The sequence below is a fragment of the Numenius arquata genome, chromosome Z (assembly GCF_964106895.1).
Source record: "Numenius arquata chromosome Z, bNumArq3.hap1.1, whole genome shotgun sequence".
Lineage (NCBI taxonomy): Eukaryota > Metazoa > Chordata > Aves > Charadriiformes > Scolopacidae > Numenius > Numenius arquata.
The window spans coordinates 74173260-74186952 of NC_133616.1; the positions used below are offsets into that span (position 1 = coordinate 74173260).

At 45.0% G+C, this 13693-nt stretch overlaps 1 protein-coding gene across 3 annotated transcripts in view; it reads right to left on the reverse strand.

Annotated features, from left to right (window-relative positions):
* Window positions 1–2142: 2142 nt before the first annotated feature.
* Window positions 2143–13693, reverse strand: part of MUSK (muscle associated receptor tyrosine kinase) — a 54468-nt gene continuing 42917 nt past the window's right edge. For 2 of the 3 annotated variants that reach the window (XM_074166351.1, XM_074166350.1), the window contains 4 exons: window positions 11048–11237; window positions 10513–10704; window positions 4889–5037; window positions 2143–2819 (listed from right to left, as the gene is read on the reverse strand). In XM_074166351.1, the coding sequence (XP_074022452.1) occupies window positions 2143–2819; window positions 4889–5037; window positions 10513–10704; window positions 11048–11237 (1208 nt within the window). Of the gene's footprint in view, window positions 2820–4888; window positions 5038–10512; window positions 10705–11047; window positions 11238–12398; window positions 12559–12897; window positions 12987–13693 lie in introns of all 3 variants that reach the window. The other variant, XM_074166349.1, reaches the window with a different exon arrangement.

Below are 13693 nucleotides of genomic sequence, written 5' to 3' on the forward strand. Positions count from 1 at the left end.
CAGAGCAGGGCAGACAGCCAGGTAGCTGACAAAACCTAACAGAATGTAGTGCTGAGAACTGTAAGGTGGACATAATGTGGTAACAAGAGCTATGTAAGTCTGTCCAGCAATTATTTTATTTAAAGTGAGGGGCTTGGGGTTCTCGGAGGGTAGGAGAGGTTAGCATCCAGACCTCAGTAAACTATTGTGTCATAGTAGCATGATGGCAGGACTGCTAAATGAGCGAGACAGCACGGGTCATTGTGTGCTCACTGTGCTCACCCAAAGCATTTTTAACATTTCCGTGTTTTGCAGCCCAAGCAGAGCTTCCTTTTTCTTCCCACTGTTTTGAGTAGTTGCAAGCTCTTTGCTTCAAGTGAAATTGACACCAGTGGTCTGAAAACACTAAGCTACGCTCTTGTGGCCACAACTAGAATGAGCTATGGTTATTTTAAAAAAAAAAAGATAAAAAAGAAAAAACAGTTACAAAGTAGCAGAGATTAGATCACATTACAGGAAAATAGCAGAGGAAGGCACATGCTTTCCAGTTTTGATCTTCATAACAGTTGGCACAGCTTTTCAAGCTTACCTTTCAGAAACCAAAGCTGGTTTCTGAACCAACCTACAGATGGCTGCTCTCCACTGCTGCTTCTTGGATAGACTCAACCATTGTGTCCCAGTTACAGAAGCCACACCAACCACTCGCTCACTGCCACTCCTGCTCTGCAAGGATAATGCACCTCCCTACCTACAGCTATTTTTCATATCAGCCCTGAAGCTCTGGGACAACTGCTCTTCACTGCCCAAGGAACTAAAAGCTAAAACCTGTCCTCAGAGGAAAACAATTTTCTCTGGCACTGAAGTATCCATGACAATTTCGACAACTTTTAATAGAGAAATGGCATTTGGCGTTTGGAGGGAGGCTGTGGATCACATGTAATTGAGGCAGTCTCATCTTTACCCTGCAGATGGAAAGCCTGCAGCAGTTCATGTGGAGTGCCCACTCTCCCTTTTGACACCTCTCCGAACTCACAGGTTATCTCTGAAGGCCACTCTGAAGGCCAGGCATCCACCTTCCTTACATCTGTGCCTGTAAACTGCAGCACAAGGGCAGGTGGCCAGCAGAAGTTGCTCTGCGGCTTACAGGGGTTAAGAGCTCCTGTAAGGAAAGGAAAACCAGAAATAGGAGGCAAAGACAGGAAGGGAAATGAAGAGAAGTAACTTACATAACCTGCCACATTTCTGCAAGAGGGGCTGCGTTTCTCCCTGCTGTCGGCGCAGTGAGGACCGTACTGCAAGCAGAGTCAAACAAATGTGCCTTGGAGACCTATCAGGTGAATGACAAGGCTTTTGGGCTGAATTTCTCCCTTAGCACCAGATGGTTTTGTTGCAGGGAAAGGCAAGCAAGATAGGATGCAATGCTTGAGGCAAGCTTTTGGGTGAGATCTTAACGAACGTCAAATGAACTTCACTGTGGACTGCCTACTTTTGAAAACGTAAGGCTCTCTACTCAACAGGATTTTGCTCATCCATGTACCATGAGATACGGGTGACTGCCAGCAGTCCTGCAGGCTCCTGTTTTGACTCCGTCAGTGTTATGTTCATGAGTGTCAAAGAGGAGGTGGAAGTTAAAAGGAAAAAGAAAGTGGCTTATGGTATGCAAAAATAAAAGAGTAAAAATATCCCCAAAAAGACTGAATTCTGCAATCTTTTTTGTTTTGTTTTGTTTTAAATAATACTTGAAAATATATAAGGAAGGGAAGAAAAAGGTGAAAAAGGTAAAAGCCAAGAGCCTAAATACAGAAGGACATGGAGGGACCTGTTAGGAAGGGAAATGCCACCAGAGAGACATTGGTTTTCTTTCCCTGGGGAACTCCGTGCTCCTGGAAATGCCTAATGTAGGTACTGAGTTAGCATGGCCAGTACCCTCACCAACCCAAGGAGTCCAGGCTTGGTGGCCAGAGGTCAGCCCTGTGATTTGGGAGGTATAGTCCCTTCACGGAGGTATAGCCCACCATAGGGGGTTGCAGTCCACACTTCTTGCTTGGCAGAGGAACACGCTATTTCTCCTCTCTCTAAAGCAGGGCTTTATTTGAGCCACTGCTTGTGCCACTCCAAGTCAGTCTGGACAGGTGGACACAGGGGACCCCCCGGGTATACCCCTTAGACCGATGGGGTGGCCACAGCCCTCTCATACATGCGTTCCAAGATGCGGTGGATGCTGGCAAAGCCTGGCCGGTCAGCAGGCAGCTTGCTCCAGCAGAGACGCATCAGGTTGTAGAGCTCCAGGGGACAATTGTCCGGGCAGGAGAGGACGTTCCCATCCCTCACGTAGTAGATGACCTCCTCATGAGCCATCCCATAGTAGGGCTGCATGCCATAGGAGAAGATCTCCCACAGCACCACCCCGTAGGCCCACACGTCAGACTCTGTGGTGTAGCGGTTGTAGAAAATGGACTCAGGGGGCATCCAGCGGATGGGGATGGCATCATTCTCATTTGCTTTGTAATAGTCTGCCGAATACATGTTCCTCGAGAGACCAAAATCGGCAATCTTGACCACCATGTTCTCCCCCACCAGGCAGTTCCTGGTAGCCAAATCCCGGTGGACAAACTTGCGCTCAGAGAGGTATGCCATGCCGGCAGCCACCTGCTTGGCAATGCAGAGCTGGCTCGTGCAGCATAGCGCCAAGGGGTTGGGGAGGCGGGTCCGTGCATCCAGGCTGCCATGCACCAGGCTGCAGAGGTTGCGGGGCGAGCGGTCACGCAGGTACTCATTGAGATCCCCGTAGGCCATGTACTCGAACAGCAGGCACATTGGTTTCCCAACAGCACACACACCTGGAAGAAGATAGATGCACCAGGCAGGTCATTCAGGGAGCAAAGCGGGTTCTGTTGTGCAAAACAAAAAAAACCCAAAAATACTTACACAAAGGGGAGGCTTTCAAGAATGCATGAAGGGACAGAGAGAAAGGTGAAGCATGCAAATACCATCAAGTTTACACGCATTCCTTTCTCTCTTTGAAGCTCCTCCACCAGAGATCTCATGCTGAGCTCTGTGGGATTTGCTAACAAGTCATGCAGTTGTCTGATTTGTCTGGACGTCCCAGGAAAAAGTTATACTTTCGGAGCTATGTTTAATTAAGAGCCCAGTCCTGGCAGTTGAGTTGGCATTAACAGAAGTATTGCCTCTTCTCAAGTGCAACTGGAAGGACATACTTCCAGGAAGTAACGTTTATAGTTCCAATTGCAGTATTTTTTAATTCTTTTGTTTGTTGTAATTATTGTACTTACACTGATATGTGTCTAGGGGCTACACATATACAGGAAGACTTCAGGAGTAATCACAAGGGGTATGTTCAAAGGTTCAGTGGGATATTTGAAATGCAAAGACTCTCCCACTACAACTTCTGGGTTTTTCACAGCTCATTTTAAACAGCTCATGCAAAAAATGTACTCTGCAGAAATTACTTTTGGCATGACTGATACTCAAAAATGAAAAAAAGACAAAGAAAAAACAGACATCAGAAAGGAGAGATTTTCCACATCTGGCAGATGCAGAAGCTAGTCCCACTGAAGGGCACATGCTTGGCCCTGCATCAGCTTTACTGGGGGCCAGCACCAGTACAGGACCCCACTCCCACGAGTTTCACTGAGCATACTGTGATATGGCAAAAATATTTGCATGCCTGTTATTAAATTGCCAGCCAGCAAAGTTCAGCATTTAAAATGTATGTGTTTTGCTTCCTTAGGGCCATTATTTAGCAATTGGTGATCCAACTTATTGTGAAATCTGAAATTCTTGATGATGACCTAACACTCGTATCTTTGAGGAAAAACAGATAGCTGTTCCCAGAGTGATAAAATCAGGATCTGACAAGGATGAGGAGTGTATGTGAGAGCTTTATCGTCTAAGCTGTCTTCAACAACATGGCTGTTTTCCCCACACCCCCACAATGTGAAACTAGTTTGTTCTTGTACCTTTGCCCTTTCCTGACCTAAAATGTGTTGACAATAAACACAATGTTTATTTGAGTTTGGGGTATTTCCTGCTTTTCTTTTCTGTGGCCAAAGTATCAACTCAGCTTTCCCAAAACTGGGATTTATCTATTTCCAAATTTTGTGGAGCTTCCTATTGGAATAAATTAAGAACTCAGCTGCATGTTAACAGGGATCAGATCTGCATACAACAGCTCAGAGCAGGATTGCCAGGTGATGGCTAACAACATCTACTTCAGTCAAAATCTAAAAATTTACTGAAATAAAATCTGGTTGGCAGCTTTCACAGAAGAATGCCCTATTGGCCAAGATGTGCCACCGAGACTTTCAAAAAAACCCAATAAACTAGGATTTCCTTTCAGCTAGGAAGGGAAGGAAGAGACCATTTTTGTGGTTGGCTTTTTTTGTTTACTTGTTTCATTTTGTTTTTTTAATGCTGGTGAGTGTTCAGACATCACAATAGTGAGTGGGACCCATAAAACTAACAAGACTTGTGCCTGGTTTTTTTAAGTACCCACAAAATAAATCACAGCTCCAGGAAGCTCATTCCTTCTCTGTAAAGACATCTGTGCCAATGTCATTACACTGGAAGCAGATCTAGGCAGCAAGATGGTCAACGGTATACTTAGTGCAGGATGAGGAGGGTTTATTACGATGCAGCATCCTGTTAAGACAACAGCATCAGACTTATATTTTGAGACTTGTTCTGGTGGACAATTTAGCCGAGCATGCAATGGCAGTTAGAAAATCTCACCTCTTTTGCAAGAGGCATTTTCTCTTGCAAAAGAGACCAGCATTTCCATTTGCATTAAGCTCTGATCATGCATGTATGTTTGCCCCTGTGCCTCCAACAACCCCACAGCAGATTTGCAGAAGGTTGTGCCCTGTATATGGGCACCACATTCAGATACCTAAAAGCTTGACGATATTCGGATTGTCAAACTCTGCCATGAGGGCTGCCTCTCTCTGAAAGTCGGCCTGCATGTCGGCGGACGCTTCCTCCTTCAGCATTTTCACTGCCACCATTGTGAAAGGCTCATACGGCAGCAGCCCTGGAGCCCTGCAGGGAGAGGGAAGAAAGCATGAGGCGTGGATGCACGCACACCAAATGTAGGCTCTGTTTATGGTGCAAAAGAAGAGGCTGACAGACAAAAAGAAAAGAAAAAAAAAGAAAAAAAAGGTGGAACTGAAAGACCATCCTCACCTCTCATGCTTGTCTGCATAGCAGAGACACATAATTTAGTTCAGGGGGGCACTAAATCCAGTATAGCTTTTTTTGACCCCTGCTCTTTCTTCTTACAGACTCTTTACCATGACTGGTAAAGAGAAAGAGAAATAACAGGTTAGTATGCAATAACCTCTCCCTGAGTTGGAGGTCGCATCAGAAACTTCGTGGAGAGCAGAATGGACTCTTCAGTCCAACCAATTCACTTTTGGGGTGTAATGACTGAGCTTACCAGAGTTAAAAATAAACCTATTTTATATGAAAATGTTGAAAGAGCCTCTTTTCACTGTGCCTTGTCCCATACCTTGCTCAATGGTGGCATTGGTACGTCTGGCTACTAATAGAGTGAAAATAGCAATTACACTAAGTATGTTCACCTGGTTTTGTAAGGAAAATAGCTTTTTGCCACTGTTGTCTGTGTGGGTGTGGCATGTATGTGTGCCTGTAATTCAACAAGTTATAAACCCATTAGCTAATTTCAGCTGAATATAATGTGGTGGATCTGAGGTCTAGGAAATTGTGATGCTCCTGCAAGTTTTGCGAAAACAGGTGACAGGACAGAAAGGAAAGGGCGTACATGTGCCCTGTCTGAAGAACGAGGTAATTCATGAATACACGTGCGAATACACTGGTGAATCTTTAGCTAGATCTTAGAGATACAAATCCATAGGAAATTGAGCTTCCTGACTTGGAGCAATCACAGACTCATTTTGTTTTCTTATCCACAGGTCACTGCACCCTCAAAATGATTAATTAGATCAGCTTGCCAGGTATTTAGCGGTAGCTGTTGCCAAAGAAGAGTAAGTTTCCACTCTTCAAACACACACCAAACCTTAAATATGCAATTTTTTTGCCCACACCAACTCTTCCCAGGGGTCCTGCAGTTAAAACATGCTCCTAACAGGTAGCCAGTCAGAGCCCATGGAGAGCAGCGCCCATTTACGTGTCGTGTTACTACACCAGCCCAACTGCCCTCCTGTTGCTCAAATGCCAGGTTATTTTACTGCTCAGTAGCCCCAAGAGGAGCTTCTGATTTCCAAAGCAAACTTCCAGTTTCCTTGTCATCTACTCCAGACACATGACAGTTGTAACAGATGCACTTGGATGCTGTAAATGTCAAATGTCAGAAGATGGCAGGGTGCCCACTGAGAAAGGAATCTCACAGGTGGCCAGATCACAGCTGAGACACTTGGGTGAGGAGGTCTGGCACGCCGGAGCAGAGGAGCAGACTCCACACTTGTCTGTTACTGCCTCCATTACAGCAAAATATCTTCCTTTTTTTCTGTGCTGGCAGGGAGTTTTCAGTCTAGTAGGAGGGGAGAAGTACCAGCACCTACCAGCTGCTGTCTAATCTCAGCACTCAAGAAAGTCAGCAGCAACAACCTGAAGAAACCAGTAGAGCATTTAGAAGTAAAAAGAGGAGGGCCTTTATCTCTTCCAAACAGCCTCATTGTAGATTACCACTCATCACTAGCTAGCAGACCTACTGCAGTGCCAAAGCAGGGGCAGGCACAGCTCTGTCTTGCATGCTTCAGAAAGAGAAGCTCACCCCAGGCTAAAGCCTGAAGTACACCGATCCATCTATTCTTTAGTGAAGTCCTGTAATGTAAACTAAACTAAATGTAACTTAAATGAGATTAAGCTGCATGAAGCCTTTTAACGGGCCTTCAGGCAACAGCTAATAATTTCACTCTTGGTAACTTATTTGCTACTTCAGCCCAGATCTTAGCAGACCTGGGAAAATCACACTGATTTGGAACAGTCATACTGTTTTCAGTCTTGCCAGAGAGCTGTTGAAGTTGACCACTTTGGTGCCCAGAAGACAGTCTTTGCACAAAGGGATAATGGCACATCTGCAGGGGAACAATGGGAAGCTTCTGAAATTAACCAGGAGAATTCAGGCAGTGGGCCAGAAAGTGGAATATTTTCTAGAAAATACTTCCCAGTCTTCTAGAACTGGGAAGCATCAACAGAAATTACATTGCATTTCCTCTCTTGTGATTATTTAAATGCTTATAAGAAATGTCCACTGTTTGTACACAGGATGGACAACAGCTGTCCTCATCACCTTCACCACTGATGGCTTTGTGCAACACTAGCAGCAGTGGCTTTTAGGTGCCTGCCATTCAAAGAACTAACTAGCAGTGCAATTGGGGATTTTGCCCTGAGCCTACCTACAGAGAGTGCCTGGCTTTTAAGTTTCCCATCAGGTTTGTTTTCCAGAGCAGTAACTGTGAGAAAACTGAGGAGCAGCTTGAACCTGTATTTGAGATTGTTTCCTGTTCCCATCTTCCTCAGCATCACAGCTGGGTAGCTTCTGTTAGATCATTAAATGATGCAACTAACTTCTACTAAGGCTGATGGAGAGAAACCTTTACCCTACCCTTTACGGAAATATTTATGTGGGCAGAAGAGTGCTCTGAACTGGCAGGGGCTTGTTTTGTTGTGGTTTTTTTTAATTAACATCCACACTGCTTTTCAGCTACATTTGAGACAGCAGGTCAAAGAAACAACCTTTGCACTTGGAAAGAACATGAGGAGGCTTCTGTCAGAGAGACTCCCACCTTAGGAACAGCCTTGTATCTTACAGAGACAATGACACTGCCTTTGCAGTGGGGGTCTACTGGCCTACAAAGATCCCACATCCAGGCTTTTAGGCAACCCTGGGCTTCAGGCTTAGCCTGGACCATGCAGTTCCAGCTCTGGGAGAAAACTTGTATGCTGGTCTGCACTGAACCACACAGGGTGGCATGTGGGGCCAGCGTGGTCCTCCCAGGGGCAGAGGATCCTGAGTCAGTCATCACGACCCCGTTGGGAGAGACCTGAGCCAGGTCCTGAATCTTGTGTTAAGGACATGTATTAGGGTAACTGCTTACTTCCTCATCCTTTCCAGTGTGAAGCTGCCCCCAGTGAATACAGCAGCCTTTCAGGAGAAGCTGGTAAATGATAGCCAGACGTTTCCTGTCCTAACATGTTGCTTGACCCAGGAGTTAGTAAACACTGAATCAGGACTCACAGCAAGCCAACTGGCAAAGACATCATTGGCACTGGGAGCAGAGCTGTGTTTACAGGAGAGGGAGAAACATGAGACCCAAAGAAGTAAGATGGTTGCTAAACTTAGCTCAAGATGTCCATTTAAGACACGCAGACAAGTACATTTTATCCATCTGAGACAGGAAGGCAATAATTTGAGTTTTGATAGCTTTAGTAACCTGGAGGGATGCACAGCTGGCGCTACTGGATCAGCAGTCTGTGCTGATCTGCCAGTGGTGCACAGAAACGCCAGTGGCTTAAATGTTCCCTGGAAATATAAGGCCTTGGAGGAACTTTTGATAGATATTAATAAAAATAAGGAAGCCCCTCAGAAGCAATATTTCTGTGGCTCCTTCCCTGAGCCAATGAGAGCAGGAGTTTCTCAGTGTATAGTACTCTCCACTTTGCAAAAGCTGGCTGAGAGGATGTATTGCTTTTTTTCGTGTGTGTGCATGTGTGTGTGCCTCTTTTTCTCACGGTTTCCACTGACACTAGCAAAAAGGTTTAATTAAAAGAAATTGCAGCACTGGTGTGGATGAAATCCACAGAAAAGGTCTCTATGATACCTTAGCACTTGCTTAACCCAGCGCTTCAGTGGCATTTGAATGCTCTTTGAGAGGTCCTGCTCAGTGTGGATGAGAGTCATTTCCAGCTCAGAAAGGTCTGTGCAGCACTTAAATTATACTGAAGCTCCCAGAGCAAGGCTGAAGAGGCACTTGGAGGAAGACCACCTTCCCTGTTTGCTCACCCACAGTGTGGTGAAGACCCCCACCACACAAGCAGGAAGGTGATGCTCCGCAGGGCATCCCAAGTGCTGTGCTGAGGCTGGGACAAGGGCTGCCCTCTGCCCCTGCACCAGCTGGTGTCCAAGGCCCCGAGCACAGCTGTGCCAGAGCTTCTACAGTTTTGTCCTTGTTTCAGGCTCAGATGTGTTCAGCTTTGCCATCCAGGCTAACAATCAATCACAGGCTAAGCATGTGTGATTTTCCCACTGCACACCCTTCAAACTGTGTTATTTTTAGCTCTCTCTGTATTAAAGAAAAGTATGCCTGCATTGCTTCCATTAGAAAAAATGCATCCCTTCATTAGAAAAAAAAATCCATCACCGCTATTGAAACTGTTTCCCACCTCTAACACATTTAACCTGCAAGTAACTCATTTCCCAGGAGATAAATCAACAGCATAATTATAAACATAAAAAGTATCTCAAATTATGACTGCTTTTTGCAAGGAGAGTTCTTTGTCTTTGGAGACAATGGGAGCAGTTCCACCAGCCACGTCTTGGCCCATAGTGACACTGTGATACTCCCCTGGATTTTTTTAAGGTCATCATACACTACTCCAGACACAGCTACAAAATCAGCCACATCCCAGGCTTCTTAACTGTAAAGGACAAAGAAAACCATCCTAAGTAAACATGAAACTGGACAATCTGTCCACTTCCCTTCAGGAATTTGGGGATGGAATTTTCCAAAGAGCCCAGTACTAGACAAAGATGGTCCTGCAGAAATTATGGAATCTGTCAAGGCAAACAAGATACCATCCATCCACCTCAGTCTAGGCAGGACTGGGTTTACCTCTGGGTTTTTCAATGAAACATTTTTCACATTTGAAGAAGTGCATGATCTCACCTCCCGTGAGACTGGGATCTCAAGTAATACCTTAAATTTAAAACAAGCAACAAGAATAAATAATAAGTAACTAAAGAGGACACAAAAAAATTTAAAATTTTTGGCCTAAGTGGGTTGGGTTTTTAGGGGATTTTTGGTTTGGGTTGGGTTTGCCACTGAATCAAATGGAAACTGGATCAGGACCTAACTGTAGCATGACACATTGCCCTCTGTGGTAATTATTGGCCAGTGTTGGCGTTGTAATGGAGGACACCACACAATTCATAAATACTGGGAAATGCAAGAATTTCACAATAGGTCACATGTCACAGGCAATACTCTGGGTAAAAACAGTGATGATAAATTTAGCTAAGCTTTTACACCAGATTTTGGTATATGAGTAAGACATTACAACTACTGGAGAGGAGAGTCATTTGTGACAGAAGTTTGACAAATATAAACAGAAAGCAGTGGACAACAGAAAAAATTATTCAAGACTGAGTGTACCATTTGGTACATATGCATACGACTTTGGCTTGGGTGAGTGAATGAATGAATGAATGAATGAACGAATGAATGATTTCCAGTGCCCAGATAAGCAGTTCCCTGACTGCCAGGTTTTCCCAAGTATCTCCAGATAAAGAGGACTCGCACACAGGCCACTTACCTTGCTTGGAAGACTCTCCCAAATGCTCCTTCCCCAATATCTCTCACATATTCAATATTGTTCCTGGGATACTCCAGGCTGAGCAATTTTGGATTGAGGAGAAGGGGCATCCGCTGGTACATCGGGTTGGGGTGCAGGCGGTCCAGGAGAAGTTCAGAGGGCAGAGTGGTGAGCGTTGGTGTCTCTGACTCTCTGAAATGATGGAGCAGTTTTTGGTCAGTGTGTGCACAGCCCTTAAACATGACATAACTGTCTGCATCTCCTCCAGGGGTTGTTTCTTCCAGGATGGAAAAGGAAGGTGCAGCAGGGCTATTGAAAAAGCCTTGCTGCAAGGTGTCACACCATGTGCCCAAAACAATCACCAGGCCACCATCTGCCCTGGCACAGGGACTCGACAGAGCTTGCACTGGGCTGCCATGGGCAAAGGGAGGGTTGCTCCCTCCCTACCAGGATTTTGCAGGACTATGCTCTCAGAAACAGGAAAACCCTCTTTCAAAGCAGCATTTGTTGCCTTGAATTACGTCCCAAGGTTTACCTTTTTTTGTTTTTCCACTGCTTTCGCTGACGGCAGCAAACCAGGGTGACAATGCCAAAGATGATGACCAGGGCAAAGCTGGAGATGATGGAGATGATAACAGTCATGGAGTATGTAGGGGAAAAGGGAGGAGGAGGGGGGAGATTTGGAGTCTCTCTATTTGGTTTTCTTGTTCCTAGTGATAATGATGCTGTAATGCAAACAAAATCAGAAGGTTATGACTCTGCTAGTTTATAGTGCTTTCTCTAAGTTATTTACAGAGTCGGTCTGCTGTCCTGGGAATTACTGACATTACAGATACAACCGTATGACTGCATAAGTGGACCAGACTAGGGAAGCCTGGTTTGCAGGAAGCAAAACCCATTTTTGCTTGCTAAATGTGAGAACGCAGGATTTGGTAAAGACTAAGACACAGCTTCCCTTGAGCTGGGAACATAATTTTCATAAGGAATATTTGCAAGAGTTACAGATGGGACATCACATCTGACGGTCTCAACAGTATTCAAATATAGTAATGTCTGCAGTAGGAAAGACCAATGGTCTAGAATGTGGACCACAATGTATCATGTGTCCTAAAAGGAATCTGCAGGGAGGAGTGTAAGACCAAGTAAGTACACAGTGATAGTTTCCTGAAATATCCCCGTGCTTCCAACAGTTTGCATGTCAGTGTCTTTACGGAGCAATATGGTAAAGTAGTGTAAAATACATTTGGCTGTATTTTTAGGAAAAAAAAATATTATTCAGGTAGCCAGCTGAGACATTCTGAGACATTCTAGAAAATGCTAATCGGTACATGCAATGCTTGAGAACAGAAAGAAATTTAAACCATTCTTTTTAAGGCCACCTAACTTTCAAACACTGAGATCCAGAAACTGTGCATCTTGGATGAAACATGTTTCAAAAATGGTTCTGTTCTTTGAACAAGGAATAACATAAAGACTGTTTCCATCTTTTTCAGATTTGGTTGTAGTTAGAACTGGTTTTTATTATTAGAAAAAAAATCACCAGAAGCAAAACAACTTTGTAAAACAGCCCCAAACCCTACCTTTTCCTCAAAACACAGTGTGGCAAATCCATTTTTCCCAATATCACAGGAAATTTTATTTCATCCTTTGGCCATAGTATAATCTAGGGCAAGGTGCTTTATCTGCCTGTCTTCATTTTCCTATCTTTAAAGTGCATGTTACATCTTCTGGTTAAAGCTGCTGAGTGAATCTACGAGAAGAACCAGGACTGGCCAAATCCAGAAGACAGAAAAGACCATGTGTGGCCATGAGCACTCGGGATGCAAACACCTTCCATGGCCCCAAAATAACCACAGTGGCAGAAATCATACATTGCCGTTGCCTACCATCTTCACAGGGAGACACGCTGCAGTATTCCCAGGTCACGGATGGGTCCTTTGTGTAGCACCAGGGACGTTCATTCTCACCTCCTGGATTGCGGCAATAATTCTCGGCATCAGACAGCTCAGGGAAAACCTGAGGAGTCCTCCTATGCAAGTGGGGAACCTTGGGGGAGGAAACAAATTGGATTAGCGTTGCGATATAATTTTTCCTGCTGGTATTAGCAAAACAAAATCAAACAAAACAAAGGAGTAATGAAAGGTAGAGGTAAAACGGCCTTTCAGTAGCCTTCCAGAATGACAGAGAATGCATCTTGCCATGAGAAGGGGAGCTTGCAGATTGAAATATGAAGAGGATGTGAAACACCAGTGAACTCAAGAATGAAGGCAACATATCCCCTGCTCAGACCTGCCACTGGGAGTGGGCTGCCCAGCTCTAGAAAACTCTGGAAAAGCAGATCTCGAGCATGGATTTCCATTTGGTGGGTCTCACATTGATGCGCACCTGGTCACTCCACCTCTGGCAGGGAATGCCGGAGGCTGTGATGTTGGCCCAACCCTGGTAAAACTGGCCATTGCCACTGTAGCATGTCCCTGCGGAGGGAAAAACAAACACACGGGGTCAAAGCATCTCAGACCAAGTCCTGCAGAGGAGATGCACAAAAGTAAACTTCATGTCATTACATGAGACCATGTGGCAATTAGCAACATATCTGAAGCACATAAAAGGACCAGACAACTACAGGCAGGGAACTGCTTAGCCTCCTGTTCAGACTTAAGTGGATTTTGAGCTCAACACATACAATCAAATCTGGTAAAATTCCACAGAGGGAACTGGCAGTCTTTCAGATCGAGCAAATGAGCCATGCGCCTGCAATGCTTGCACTGCATCTACCCAGTTCACAGCACTTCCACGCAGAAAGTGCAGAGCAGAACCACAGTGAAGCCACCCATGCCAAACCATGGTGGAAAGCAGATTGCAGCACTGGTTGCATGATCCCCAGCCTCCTCTCTTACAGGGGCACTAACAGGAAGACATCCATGTTCCTGGGGTAGGTGAGTAAGGGCTGGGACTCATGAAGTCCCACTGTGGTATCCCTCTTCCCTGCCTCTGTTCAGTACTTGTCCTCTTAGACTGAATGTTTGGAAACAGCCTATGGTTTCCAGCATGTGTGGAAACCATGCACTGAAGGAAACTACAGATCTGAGGGAATAGCATCAGTATAAAATAATGTTCTTTATAATGAAGAATGTGTAGTTCACTTTCCATAGACAAGGCTTACTCCAGCTGCAGAAAAATT